This window comes from Bos taurus, chromosome 9 (assembly GCF_002263795.3).
Source record: "Bos taurus isolate L1 Dominette 01449 registration number 42190680 breed Hereford chromosome 9, ARS-UCD2.0, whole genome shotgun sequence".
NCBI lineage: Eukaryota > Metazoa > Chordata > Mammalia > Artiodactyla > Bovidae > Bos > Bos taurus.
In genome coordinates, this window is record NC_037336.1 from 81327000 (window position 1) to 81342204 (window position 15205).

The following is a 15205-nucleotide window of genomic DNA, read 5'->3' on the forward strand; positions in this document are numbered from 1 at the left end:
AATCTCTGGGTGGGGAAGATCCCCTGGAGAAGGAAATGGAAACCTACTCCAGTACTCTTGCCTGGAAAATCCCATGGACGGAGGAGCCTGGTAGGCTACAGTCCATGGGGTTGCAAAGAGTCGGACACGACTGAGCGACTTCACTTTCACTATACTAGAGTATCAGCTTTGTTTGTTGTTTAGTCACGTAGTCATGTCTGACTCTTTTGTGACCCCATGGACTGTAGCCTGCCAGGCTCCTCTGTCCATGAGATTTCCCAGGCAAGAATACTGGAGTGGGTTTCCATTTCCTTCTAAAGGGGATCTTCCCAACCCAGGGATCAAACCCACTTCTGCATTGGCAGATGGATTCTTTGGTGGCTCAGTGGTAAAGAATCCACTTGCCAAGCAGTAGGCGTGGGTTCAATCCCCTGAAGAAAGAAATGGCAGCCCACTCCAGTATTCTTCCCTGGGAAATGCTATGGACAGAGGAGCCTGGCGGGCTACAGTTCACGGGGTCACAAAAGAGTCGGACGTGACCTAGCACTAAACAACAACAAATCAGCTTTGTACTTAGTGCCTGATGGCTTTCTTTAGACATTAGTTTAATGATATATTAAATAATTGCACTCTGGTTGCCTGAGCATATGGAATTTATCTGTTTAGTGAAGTGAGAAGTCTGTGTTAGGAAAACATGGGTGAGTTTTACAAAGAATCTTCCTAAGAGAAGGAAGTCACTGGATGATGGGGGCAGAGTGAGGCTATCAAGCTATTGAGGTCTCCTCCACTTAGTCATTTCTTCTTGGGCAGGCAATTCCATGAAACTAACATAATGTGCTCTTGGATCCTATACAGATGGCAATCAGGAATTATTTCCCTGTGAAGTCTGTGGAAGACGCTTTGCAGCAGATGTTCTGGTAAACATAAAGACATTTTGTAGATGTGTTTCATTGGAGTTAAATGAACTGTCAAGTTAGTGAGGAGGCTGCAGTGGCAAAGATTAAAGACAGATGTGGAGGGAAAGCAAGGGGAGAAAAGTACATAACCTGTGGCTGGCAGGCCCCGAGGACACTTAGGTAGGTTGGTGCTGCCCCCTTCAAAAGGGAGCTTTTTAAATCTGGTCCTCTTACTGAAAGGAAGCCAGATAAAAGTGTCTTGGCACAGCTGATTGTCTCTTGAGAGGTTTTGGCTCTTTCACCTTTTCTATAAGCATCAAAAATTCAAATTTTAAGGCCAAAGCACCAGGGAAATTAGCTAGTCAAGAGGAATGAACATTGAATTTGGAGCATCTGGAAACTTGGCTTTTAGCCTCAAATTTGTCACTAATTCTGACAAGTCCTTTAACCTCCCTCTGTTTCCTGCTTTGCCACGTATAAAGACAGAACTCTCCAGTTTCAGGGATTTTATGTAATTTGAACAAAATGGGTGTTAGTCCTGTTCCAGGACCTAATTGTTAATTAAATTTAAGCTAACTGCATGTCAAGTCCCCTGATTGATGCCCATAAAGTTGAATAAAGGCTTGATTTATTTCAAAATTAGGCAAACAAACTTCCCATATTATGAAGGAGTTCCTGAGAAAAATGATTTTTTTTTTTTTAAAATCTAAGTAGATAATGAACTATTAGCTGGGACATTTAGATCAAAGAGACTTGTTTTCAAACTTAAAAAATTTGGACTATAATCCTGACTACATTTGGGGCAAAAGACTACCAAATGAGGTTGTAGGTTTTATTTCTCTGGGGAATTTAAAAATAGAATATCTGTTCTAGTTAAATGCAGCTAGAGTTTCCTGGATCTAGAAGGGGAACTCACAGGGCCTATTGTGGCCCAATAATCCCCCAGAGAGCTGCCTTTGCTAACCCAAGACTTCACCCCATGAGACTGGATTTGACACCTAGGGAGGTACCTTTGAAGAGAGATCACTAAATGCTAAGTATTCTTGAGTCCTCTTGAGTTTTACTTCGTTGACCTATTTCTAGGCTACAAAGAGCATTTGATCAAGTGATCTGCTCTTTCTCTTCTCCCCTTCAGTTTTAAAATGGTATGGCTTGTTCATCGCCAGGTGCAGTGATTTTCATGGATCCTGTATTTTTTGGGTCTGGACAAAGTAACTAAGTGATAGCTGTTATGAGTTCCATGACCATGAATGAAGAGTGCTTAGAGTGGAAGGCAAAGATTGGCATAATCCTTTAGTGGTACAGTAACTTTATAAAGGCGATACACAGGCAGTATTCTTGCCTGGGAAATCCCATGGACAGAGGAGCGGACTACTCTCCATGGGGTTGCAAAAGAGTCAGACATGACTTAGTGACTAAATCACAACTACAAACAACACAGGCAAAGCTCTATGTGCTGGTTCCCTGGTTTTTGTACCAGAAATGCTGAGTTTTTACAGGTCTACTGGCTGGAGTTGTTTTCTCTGCCAGTGGTCTTGTAAGTATTGTAATCCAGTTCAGTTCAGTTCAGTTCAGTCGCTCAGTCGTGTCCGACTCTTTGCGACCCCATGAATCGCAGCACGCCAGGCCTCCCCGTCTATCACCAACTCCCGGAGTTCACTCAAACTCATGTCCATCGAGTCTGTGATACCAACCAGCCATCTCATCCTCTGTCGTCCCTTTCTCCTGCCCCCAATCGCTCCCAGCATCAGAGTCTTTTCCAGTGAGTCAACTCTGCATGAGGTGGCCAAAGTACTGGAGTTTCAGCTTTAGCATCATTCCTTCCAAAGAATACCCAGGACTGACCTTCTTTAGAATGGACTGGTTGGATCTCCTTGCAGTCCAAGGGACTCTCAAGAGTCTTCTCCAACACCACAGTTCAAAAGCATCAATTCTTTGGCACTCAGCTTTCTTCACAGTCCAACTCTCACATCCATACATGACTACTGGAAAAACCATAGCCTTGACTAGACGGACCTTTGTCGGTAAAGTAATATCTCTGCTTTTCAATATGCTATCTAGGTTGGTCATAACTTTCCTTCCAAGGAGTAAGCGTCTTTTAATTTCATGGCTGCAGTCACCATCTGCAGTGATTTTGGAGCCCAGAAAAATAAAGTCTGACACTGTTTCCACTGTTTCCCCATCTATTTCCCATGAAGTGATGGGACCAGATGCCATGATCTTCGTTTTCTGAATGTTGAGCTTTAAGCAAACTTTTTCACTCTCCTCTTTCATCAAGAGGCTTTTGAGTTCCTCTTCACTTTCTGCCATAAGGGTGGTGTCATCTGCATATCTGAGGTTATTGATATTTCTCCCAGCAATCTTGATTCCAGCTTGTGTTTCTTCCAGTCCAGCGTTTCTCATGACGTACTCTGCATAGAAGTTAAATAAGCAGGGTGACAATAATACAGCCTTGACGTACTCCTTTTCCTATTTGGAACCAGTCTGTTGTTCCATGTCCAGTTCTAACTGTTGCTTCCTGACCTGCATACAAATTTCTCAAGAGGCTGGTCAGGTGGTCTGGTATTCCCATCTCATTTAGAATTTTCCACAGTTTATTATGATCCACACTGTCAAAGGCTTTGGCATAGTTAATAAAGCAGAAATAGATGTTTTTCTGGAACTCTCTTGCTTTTTCCATGATCCAGCGGATGTTGGCAATTTGATCTCTGGTTCCTCTGCCTTTTCTAAAACAGCTTGAACATCTGAAAGTTCACAGTTCACGTATTGCTGAAGCTTGGCTTGGAGAATTTTGAGCATTACTTTACTAGCGTGAGATGAGTGCAATTGTGCAGTAGTTTGAGCATTCTTTGGCATTGCCTTTCTTTGGGATTGGAAGGCAAACTGACCTTTTCCAGTCCTGTGGCCACTGTTGAGTTTTCCAAATTTGCTGGCATATTGAGTGCCACACTTTCACAGCATCATCTTTCAGGCTTTGGAATAGCTCAACTGGAATTCTATCACCTCCACTAGCTTTGTTCATAGTGATGCTTTCTAAGGCCCCCTTGACTTCACATTCGAGGATGTCTGGCTCTAGGTGAGTGATCACACCATCGTGATTATCTTGGTCGTGAAGACCTTTTTTGTACAGTTCTTCTGTGTATTCTGTATTTTAAAGTTTAATATTATAAACTTAGGTTTGCTCTAAAATAAATGACTTCATGAAAAATGTTTGGACACACTAAGGGAAAATGTCTTCATAACTTAAATGGAATTGATGTATTTTTCATTTGTCATATGGTTGTCCCAGTTGTTCCTTGCAGATGTTCTCAAATATTTCTTTGAAACCTCTCCACTCATTTTTTTCAGGACTTAAGTGGTTTGATTTGCTGTATGTAGAAAAGCAATCCAGTTAAATTCAATTTTGAAATGTTAAGTGGTAAGAGTTTTTCTGAAAAGGTTCCACTTGTATAAGAAGCTAAGTTTCCCCTTACTTTGCATACTTTTGTATGCAGAGAATTACTTCAAAAGGATGGAAAAACAAGGTTGTTGGGACTCAATTCCTGGATGATTTGCTTTTGGAATTTAGAAACAGTGAAGGCAGAAAACAGAATAGAAGAAGTAAAGAAAATTTCCTTGGCTTCAATGAGTACCTAGCCGAATATCAGAGATAATTTATTTCAATTTAAACTAGAAACTGAGTCTTCAACATTGTTTAATGCTTGGAACTATTCACTGAGCCCAAGTGGTAAAGTTAAATATGTAAGACTAAATTTTAAGTCAGTTTCTTTAGCTGTAGAGGCCTTTTACTGACCTTGCCCAAACACAATATCTAGTTATGTGTAACATGGGTGAAGAGAGCCAGATGGATTTGCTCTGCTGTGATTTGAGAGTTAGAGAATGAACTTGGCTCTGAAGGTGCAACCCAGTCACTGCAGTGGGGGCTGCTTGAGTACACTGAGCCATCACGAACTCTGTGATTGTACATGTTAAAAATTTTAATCCCCACTCCTTCTTTTCTAGGAAAGACATGGACCAATTTGTAGAAAACTCTTCAACAAAAAACGTAAACCTTTCAATTCCTTAAAACAAAGATTGCGGGGCACTGACATTCCCACTGTGGGGAAGGCGCCTCAGTCCAAGGTACTATCCATATCTTCCTTGCTGTTGTTGATTATGTCCTTCAGTACATGAAAGCCTCTTTCTGGCTCTCTGCTTTCATTTTTGCTTGATAGGGCAATGTAATGTCATGTAAGTATAATCCACCTTTACTGTTTTCTTTTTAATCATGCTCACTTAGATTTCCAAATGTATTTCAGATACTTTCCAGATGTGGCAGAAAACAAATCTCGTTTATATTTTCATTAGAGTAGCATTAAATCCAGCAATTAACTTGGAAGACAGTCACTTTTAAGGTTACATTTAAGTCTTCCTTTAAAGTTTTGTAATTTCTTTGTTTTTTGTGATTGTTATTTTGTATTTTCCCTCACGACTGTGACTTGAAAATTTTTATTACTGTGTTTTCCAAACCTCTTTTAGTGCTTTTGGAAAGCAAATTCTCTTTTTTCTCCAAATTTCACAGTTCTGTTTCTTGTAAATTCAAATCCCAGCTTTAAAAAAAAGATAATAACAGTGAGATATATAGCCTAGATTTAATTTTTTTTTATAGCCACAACCCGTGAGAAAATCTAACTGGAGACAACATCATGAAGACTTCATTAATGCGATTCAGTCAGCAAAGCAGTGTACACTAGCCATTAAAGAAGGCCGGCCTCTCCCACCTCCACCGCCTCCGACCGTCAACCCAGGTGTGTGGACACTTTGGTTTGCTTTTGACATTTTACTCTTAACCAGTTGAGGCTGTGCTTGATTTTTCGGCCTAGTCATTATGTCTTGCTTCCTCCTATATACTCTAAAATTTTAAACATTAGCAATTAAATTATATAAAAGTAATTTTACCATAAAAATTATCTCATCTTATTTTTTCAGTTCTGTATAAAGATTTTCTGTTTGCTCCTAACTTTAACATGAGATCACCACTGTACCCAACATCATGGCTCTACAGAACTACGGGTTCGTGTCCAGGTTGATGATAACGGAGCTAGGCAGAGCAGTTTAAGCAGTTCTGTAATAACTCCATAGTATCAAATACCCACAGCTCTTTTATTTTTTTGAGATCAAATTCTATAATATGAAAATCACCATTTTAAATTGTACAGTTTAGTGGCCCACAGCATTTTTACACTAAGCTTTTTATTTTGAACATTTTCAAATTACAGAAAAGTGGATGGAATAGTACAATGATGACTCATATACCTGCCACTTAAATTTGACAGTTTTGACATTGTCATATTTTCTGTCTCTTTCTCTCTTTTTCTGTGAGGGGGCAGAAAGATTTAAAAGTAAGCTTCAAACATCATAACACTTTATAACTATTTCAGCATGCATTTCCTAAGTACATTTCCTATGTAACTACAGTACTATTATCGCACTAAGTATTAATGTATCATATTTTCCAAGTTATGTTAAGAATGTCCTTTAAAGCTCTCTCCTCACCACTCAGCCACAATCCAGGATTCAGTCAAGATTTGTGCATCATCTTTTATTGTCTCTTTAGTCTCTTTTACTCCTGCACAACACCCCTGCCAGCCCAGTTATTTTATAGAACGTTTCACGTACTGGATTTGTCTGCTTCTGGGCTTCTCTGGTAAAGAATCCTCCTGCAATGCAGGAGACCTGGGTTTGATCCCTGGGTTGGGAAGATTGCCTGGAGAAGGGAGCAGCTACCCATTCCAGTATTCTGGCCTGAAGAATTCCATGGACTGTAGAGTCCATGGGCTCGCAAAGTGTTGGACATGACCGAGCGACTTTCACTTAAGCCATATTAACGTGTAACTTGTTCTCCACCTCCTGTCTTTGTAAATTGGAGATTAGGACTACAGGCACGATTCAGTTCAGTTCAGTTCAGTTGCTCAATCGTGTCTGACTCTTTGCAACTCCATGAATTGCAGCACTCCTGGCCTCCCTGTCTATCACCAACTCCCAGAGTTCACTCAAACTCATGTCTATCGAGTCTGTGATACCAACCAGCCATCTCATCCTCTGTTGTCCCCTTCTCCTCCTGCCCCGAATCCCTCCCAGCATCAGAGTCTTTTCCAATGAGTCAACTCTTTGCATGAGGTGGCCAAAGTATTGGAGTTTCAGCTTCAGCATCAGTCCTTCCAAAGAACACCCAGGACTGATCTCCTTTAGAATGGACTAGTTGGATCTCCTTGCAGTCCAAGGGACTCTCAAGAGTCTTCTCCAACACCACAGTTCAAAAGCAACAATTCTTCAATGCTCAGCCTTCTTCACAGTCCAACTCTCACCTCCATACATGACCACTGGAAAAACCATAGCCTTGACTAGATGGACCTTTGTTGGCAAAGTAACGTCTCTGCTTTTGAATATGCTATCTAGGTTGGTCATAACTTTCCTTCCAAGGAGTAAGTGTCTTTTAATTTCATGGCTGCAATCTCCATCTGCAGTGATTTTGGAGCCCAAAAAAATAAAGTCTGACACTGTTTCCACTGTTTCCCCATCTATTTCCCATGAAGTGATGGGACCAGATGCCATGATCTTATGCCATCATCAGTTTTCTGAATGTTGAGCTTTAAGCCAACTTTTTCACTCTCCTCTTTCACTTTCATCAAGAGGGTCTTCAGTTCCTCTTCACTTTCTGCCATAAGGGTGTTGTCATTTGCATATCTGAGGTTATTGATATTTCTCCCGGCAATCTTGATTCCAGCTTGTGCTTCTTCCAGCCCAGCGTTTCTCATGATGTACTCTGCATAGAAGTTAAATAAGCAGGGTGACAATATACACCCTTGACATACTCCTTTTCCTAATTGGAACCAGTTTGTTGTTCCATGTCCAGTTCTAACTGTTGCTTCCTGACCTGCATATAGGTTTCTCAAGAGGCAGGTCAGGTGGTCTGGTATTCCCATGTCTCTCAGAATTTTCCGCTACACATGGACATCACCAGATGGTCAACACCAAAGTCAGATTGATTATATCCTTTGCAGCCAAAGATGGAGAGGCATGATTAGATTGATGTTAATATGAATCCCTTATCAGATATAGAATTTTTGGATATTTTCTCTCATTCTGTGGACTGTCTTTTCACTGTGTTGATGGTATCCTTTGATGCACAAAAGTAATTTGATGAAGTCCAGTTTACCTATTTTTTCATTTTTTGCCTAGCTTTTCATGTCGAATCAAAAAAAGTATTGAAGTCTTCCCCCTGTGTTTTTTATTCTAACAGTTTTTATAGTTTTAGCTCTTATATTTAGGTCTTTCATCCAGGTAATTTTTGAGTGTGGTGTAAAGTAAAATCATTTGAAGTTGGATATCTAGTTTTATATGTGAATAAGTAACTTTCTCATCACTATTTGTTGAAAAGACTTTGCTTTCCCCATTGAATGGTTTTGGTGCTCTTATCAGAAGTCAGTTGACCATATATATGAGAGTTTATTTCTGGGCTCTATGTTCTATTCCATTTTTCTATATGTCTGTCCTTACACCAGCACCACACTGCTTTGATTACTATAGCTTTGTAGTAAGTTTTGAAATCAGGAAGTGGAGAGTCTTTTACGATTATTTTGGCTATCTGGAAACCTTTGAGATTCCATATGAATTTTTCAGATGGGGTTTTTTGCAGTTTCGAAAAATGCCATTGAAGTTTTGAATCTGTACATAACTTTGAGTGATGTTGTCATCTTAACCAGCAGCCTCCAACCTTTTTGGCAGAGGGACTGATTCTGCGGAAGAAAACTTTTCCATGAACTGGGGGTGGGGGTCGTTTCAGGATGATTCAAACACGTTACATTTATTGTGCACTTTATCTCTGATCTCACGCTACTGCAGGTCTCACAGGAGGTCCACAGCTCAGAGGTTAGGGACTCATGACTGTGCACTTTATCTCTGATCTCATGCTACTGCAGGTCTCACAGGAGGTACTAGGCCACAGCTCAGAGGTTAGGGACTCACAATCTTACCAACTGTTGTTGTTCAGTCACTAAGTCATGTCCAACTCTTTGCAACCCCATGAACTGTAGTACCCCAGGCTCCTCTATCCTCTACTATCTCCCAGAGTTTGCTCAAATTCATGTCCATTGAATCAGTGATGCCATTTAACTGTCTCATCCTCTGCTGCCCCTTCTCTTTTTGCCTTCAGCATTTCCCAGCATCAGGCTTCCCTGGTGGCTCAGATGGTAAAGAATCCGCCTGCAATGTGGGAGACCTGGGTTCAATCCCTGGGTTGGGGAGATCCTCTGGAGAATGAAAAGGCAACCAACTCCAATATTCTTGCCTGGAGAATTCCATGGACAGAGGAGCCTGGTGGGCTACAGTCCATGGGGTCACGAAGAGTTTGACACAACTGGATGACTTTCACTTTCCCAGCATCAGGGTCTTTTCCAGTCAGTTGGCTCTTTGCATCAGGTGACCAAACTATTGGAGCTTCAGCTTCAGCATCAGTCCTTCCAGTGAATATTCAGAGTTGATTTCCTTTAGGATTGACTGGTTTGATCTCCATGCTGTCAAGGGGACTCCTCGAGAGTCTTCTCCAGCGCCACAATTTGATATCTCTTCAGCACTCAGCCTTCTTTGGGTCCAACTCTCACATCCGTACATGACTACTGGAAAAAACATAGTTTTGACAATATGGACTTTTGTCAGCAAAGTGATGCCTCTGTTTTTTAATACACTGTCTAGGTTTGTCATAGTTTACCTTCCAAGGAACTTGTGTCTTTTAATTTCCTGGCTACAGTCACTGTCCACAGTGATTTTGGAGACAAGAAGAATAAAATCTGTCACTGCTTCTACTTTTTCCCTTTCTCTTTGTCATGAAGTGATGGGACCAGATGTCATGATCTTAGTTTTTTTAAATCTTGAGTTGGAAGTCAGATTTTTCACTGTACTTTTTCATTCTCATCAAGAGGCTCTTTAGTTCCTCTTGGGTTTCTGCCATTAGAGTGGTATCATCTACATATATGGTGGTGGCTTAGTCACTAAGTCGTGTCTAACTCTTGTTACACCATGGACTGTAACCTGCCAGCTTCCTCTGTCCATGGGATTCTCCAGGCAAAAATACTGGAGTGGGTTGCCATTTCCTTCTCCAGGGGATCTTCCCAACCCAGGAATCAAACCCGGATCTCCTGCATTGCAAGCAGATTCTTTACCAACTGAGCCATGAGGGAAGCCCTGGTATATGATATTTGTCCTGGTAGTCTTGATACCAGCTTCTGATTTATCCAGCCTGGCATTTTGCATGCTGTACTCAGCATATAAGTTAAATAAGCAGGGAGACAGTATACAGCCTGTTCATATTCCTTTATCGATTTTCCAATCCATTTGTTTATGTCTTCTTTAATTTCTTTCAGCAATGTTTTGTAGTTTTTACTGTTTAATTCTTTTGCTTCTTTTGGTTAAATTTATTTCTAAGTATTCTTTTGGTATTATTGTAAGTGGAATTGTTGACTTTCTCTTCAGATTGTTAGTGTATAGAAGTACAACCAGTTTTTGTGTGTTTTTGACCTGCAGCTTTGCTGAATTTTGATTATTAGCTCTAACAAGTGGTTTTTGGTGTGGAATCTTTAGGGTTTTCTACGTATTAGTTTATGTCATTTGTGAAAGGAGATGTTTACATATTCCTCTTCAATTTGTATGTCTTTTCTGTGTTAAATCTTCTGGCTAGAACTTCCAATACCATGTTAAATAGCATTGGTAAAAGCAAATATCCTTGTATTATTTTCCATTGAGTATAACGTTAACTGAGGGTTATAACTGACTACTTAAAGCATGAGTAAGAGCGTATTATGGGAATTATAACATTTGGAAGTGAAATGTATGGCAATAACAGGATATGGTTGAGTGGGAAAATGAATATATATTGTTGAAAGGTTCTTACGGTATACATGAGTAGGTATAGTACTATCTGAAGGTAGAGTATTATATCATAAAGATGCCTATTAATAAGCCCTAGAGTAAGCATTCAAACATATTGACATATAGCTGATAAGATATTATGTAGACTGGAGATAAAATGGGAAAAAATTCAATTTAAAGAAGACAGGAAAAGACGAAAAAAGGAATAAAGACCAGGTGGGATAAATATAAATAGCAAAATTATAGATTTAAACCTAACCATATAGATCAGTTCAGTTCAGTTGCTCAGTCGTGTCTGACTCTTTGCAACCCCATGAATAGCAGCACACCAGGCCTCCCTGTCCATCACCAACTCCCAGAGTACACTCAAACTCATGTCCATCGAGTCAGTGATGCCATCTAGCCATCTCATCCTCTGTTGTCCCCTTCTCCTCCTGCCCCGAATCCCTCCCAGCATCAAGGTCTTTTCCAAGGAATCAACTCTTCACATGAGGTGGCCAAAGTATTGGAGTTTCAGCTTCAGCATCAGTCCTTCCAATGAACACCCAGGACTGATCTCCTTCAGAATGGACTGGTTGGATCTCCTTGCAGTCCAAGGGACTCTCAAGAGTCTTCTCCAACACCACAGTTCAAAAGCATCAATTCTTCGGTGCTCAGCTTTCTTCACAGTCCAACTCTCACATGCATACATGACCACTGGAAAAACCACATCCTTGAATAGACAGACCTTTGTTGGCAAAGTAAGGTCTCTGCTTTTTAATATGCTGTCTAGGTTGGTCATAACTTTCCTTCCAAGGAGTAAGCATCTTTTAATTCATGGCTGCAATCTCCATCTGCAGTGATTTTGGAGCCCCAAAAAATAAAGTCTGACACTGTTTCCTCTGTTTCCCCATCTATTTCCCATGAAGTGATGGGACCAGATGCCATGATTGTAGTTTTCTGAATGTTGAGCTTTAAGCCACCTTTTTCACTCTCCTCTTTCACTTTCATCAAGAGGCTTTTTAGTTCCTCTTCACTGTCTGCCATAAAGGTGGTGTCATCTCTATATCTGAGGTTATTGATGATAGTTGCCTATAAATAACCTGAACACTTAAGATAAAATGCAGAGATTGTCAAACTAAATACTAAAGCAGAATCCAATTATATGCTTTCCACAAGAAACGCTTTAAAGACACAAATAAGCGAGCCAGGAGATAACGAGATAGGGAGGTAAGCCAGATGGGTCTAGAGAGGCCACACCTTCCCTGAGGGACAGCTGCTCCTGTACGTGTATCATTTTGATCTAATTGACATCTGTAGCTATCATGTGATACACAGTGACAGCAGAACATAATTGTTATCAGGTACACATGGAACATTCAACCAAAATAGACCATGTGCCAGGACCACAAAGTAGATCTCAATAAATCTGAAAGGATTGAAGTCATACAGACTATGTTATTTGAGTACAGTAGAATTAAATTAGAAATTAATGATGAAAATATATCAAGAAAACTCTTGAATATTTGGAAATTAATAAATAATTTCTAAATACCCTATGGATCTAAGAAGAAATTACAAGAAAAATTAGAAAATATTTTGAACTGAATGGTAATGAAAACATACCAAAATTTGTGGGATTCAGCTAAAGCAGTGCTTAAAGAAAAGTTTATAGCTTTAAATGTTTGCGTTAGGAAAGGGGGAAAAGGTTTAAGTCAATTGCCTTAAACTTCCTCTTTAAAAAGTTAGAAAAAGAAGAACAAATTACACGTAAATTAAGTATAAGGAAGAAAATAGTAAATGTAATTCATCATATTAACAAAATATTTTTTTCAAGTATATGGTCATCTCAGTAGATACAGGAAAAGCCTGTACAAAATATAATACCTATACATGTTTAAAAAAGAAAAAAGCTCTTAGAAAGGTAGAAATAGAAGGGAACTTCCTTAATAAAGGACATCTCTGAAAAATCTATAGCAAACCTCAACTTAAAGGTGAAAAGCTGAACACTTTCCCACTGAGTTCAGGACAGAAGCAAGTATGTCCTTTCTGACCACTTCTGTTCAGGACTATCCTAGACATAGTACCCAATGTAATAAGAAAAAAAGTACATATTTTATACACACACACATAAATTTAAAGGTTGGAGAGGAAGAAGTAAAACTCTCCTTATTTACAGACAGCGTGATCATGAAGGAGTAAATGTAGAAAATCTTACAAAACTACAAAAAATGCTACTGAAATTACAAGTTAATTTAACAGGCTTTCAGGATATAAAGTCAGTATACACAGGTGAGTTGTATTTCTATATACTAGGCATTGGAGAAGGAAATGGCAACCCACTCCAGTGTTCTTGCCCTGAGAATCCCAGGGACGGGGGAGCCTGGTGAGCTGCCGTCTATGGGGTCACACAGAGTCAGACATGACTGAAGCAACTTAGCAGCAACAGCAGCAGCAGCAGCAGGCATGGGTGGGTTAGTTGCTCAGTCGTGTCCAACTCTTTGCGACCCCGTGGACCACAGCCCACCAGGCTCCTCCATCCATGGAATTCTCCAGGCAAGAACACTGGAGTGGGTTGCCATTTCCTTGTCCAGATACTAGGCATAAACAGTTGAAAAAAATGAAATGAAAAATGACATTACAATCATGTAAAAAACATGAAATACTCATGTATATATTTAACAAAATATGTGTAAGACTTGTAAAATGAAAACCGGAGGACCAAAATTAATGGAGATATTTACCATTTTCGTGGTTTGGAAGACTCATGTATTGTGTTACAAAGTCAGTTATCCCCAGATTGATCTGTGAACAAAATGTAATTCCAAGGAAGATCCCTGTGAGTTTTCTTGCCAATGGGAACTGACCAGCTGATATTAAAATTACACAGAAATTCAAAGCCAGGATAGTTTTGAAAAAAGAATAAAATCGAGGACTAACCTATCTGATGTCAAGATTTAAAATAATATTACAGTAATCATGACAATTTGGTATTAGAATATCAACTGAACAGAAAAGAGAATCTAAATATAGACCTCCCCCCAATCAGTTTGTTAATTGACTTTTAACAAAAGTGGTTCAGAGTGTGAAAAGAGAGTCTTATTAACAATTGATGCTGAGACAACTGGATATCAAAATGGCAAAAATGAATTTTGATCCTTATATGTACACAAAAATTCAAAATGAATCATTGACCTAACATAAGTGCTGTAACTGTAAGATTTCTAGAAAAAACAAACATCTTTGATCTAAGAATCAAAGAAGATTTTTTAAGCTGGATACAAGATACAGTAACAATTTTTTTTTAAGGAAATTGATAAACTGGGCCTTGCCAACATTAAAAACTTTAGTTGTGAGAGATACCATTAGGAGAATGCAAAGGTGAGGTATAGGGCAAGAGAAAATATTTATAACACATGTATCTGAGGGAGGTCAAATATCAAGAATATTTAAAGAAATTTTATGACTTAGTAATACAACAACCCAATAAGGAAAAGGCAAGAGATGTATTTGAACAGAATGTCACAAAATAATGGTCAATAAGCACATGAAAAGATACTCAACATCATTTTTAACAGGGACGTGTAAATTAAAACCACAGTGAGATACCAGTACACACCCACTTGAATGGCTAAAATTGAAGACTGACAATACAAGAGATGGCTAAGATATAGAACAGCTGGAACTCTCATATGCTGCTCCTGGAAGTCTAAAATAGTACAGTCACTTTGCACTGGTATTTTCTTAAGTTAAACATACAGTTACCTATACAGCAATTCCTATTCCTGACTATGCAAAAAATGGAAAACATGTCCTTGAAACAGACTTACACATTAATGGTCATAGCAGCTTCCTTTAAACAGCATAAACTAGGAGCAACTGAAAATAACCATCAGCAAGTAGACGGAGAAGCAAATTGTGGGATATCTACAAAATGGAATAGAACTGAACAGTAAGAAGAAAGTGTAACTATACATGTAGCACCGTGGATGCTGTCTTATAGTAAGATATACAAGGGCTAACACTCATCTTTAGTGACAGGAAAACAGGAGTCTGGGTTTGGTAGAATATTGACTGAAACAGGGGCACGAGGGGACTTTGGAGGTAATAAACTTGTTCCATATTTTGATTGTGTTGGTTACACAATTGAATGTATTTGTCAGAACTCAAATGGGTGCTTTTTATTGTATGTAAATTATTCCTCAACGTTCATTTTTAAAAGTAAAGAAAAAAGAAAATTCTCTTGGCAGTCCACTGGTTAGAACTCCACAATTTTGCTACTAGGGGTTCAGTCCCTGATTGGAGTACTAAGATTGTGCAAGCCACACAGCACAGCAAAAAATAATTAATTAAGAAGTAAAACAAAGTCACAGTGTAATACTATAAAAACCATCCAAAAAATCATCAGAACCTCAATACCAGAGAATACTCTTAATAACTGCTAC

At 39.3% G+C, this 15205-nt stretch overlaps 1 protein-coding gene across 8 annotated transcripts in view; it reads left to right on the forward strand.

Annotated features, from left to right (window-relative positions):
• The window catches only part of ZC2HC1B (zinc finger C2HC-type containing 1B), a 53209-nt gene that overhangs the window by 10344 nt on the left and 27660 nt on the right, over nucleotides 1-15205 (forward strand). For all 8 annotated transcript variants that reach the window (XR_003036261.2, XR_003036260.2, XR_003036262.2 and 5 more), the window contains exons 2-4: nucleotides 835-896; nucleotides 4878-4997; nucleotides 5524-5662. Coding sequence is in view for 5 of the 8 variants with exons in the window: in XM_005211017.5 (XP_005211074.1) it covers nucleotides 835-896; nucleotides 4878-4997; nucleotides 5524-5662 (321 nt within the window). In the remaining 3 variants the exon portion in view is untranslated. The remainder of the gene's footprint in view (nucleotides 1-834; nucleotides 897-4877; nucleotides 4998-5523; nucleotides 5663-15205) is intronic.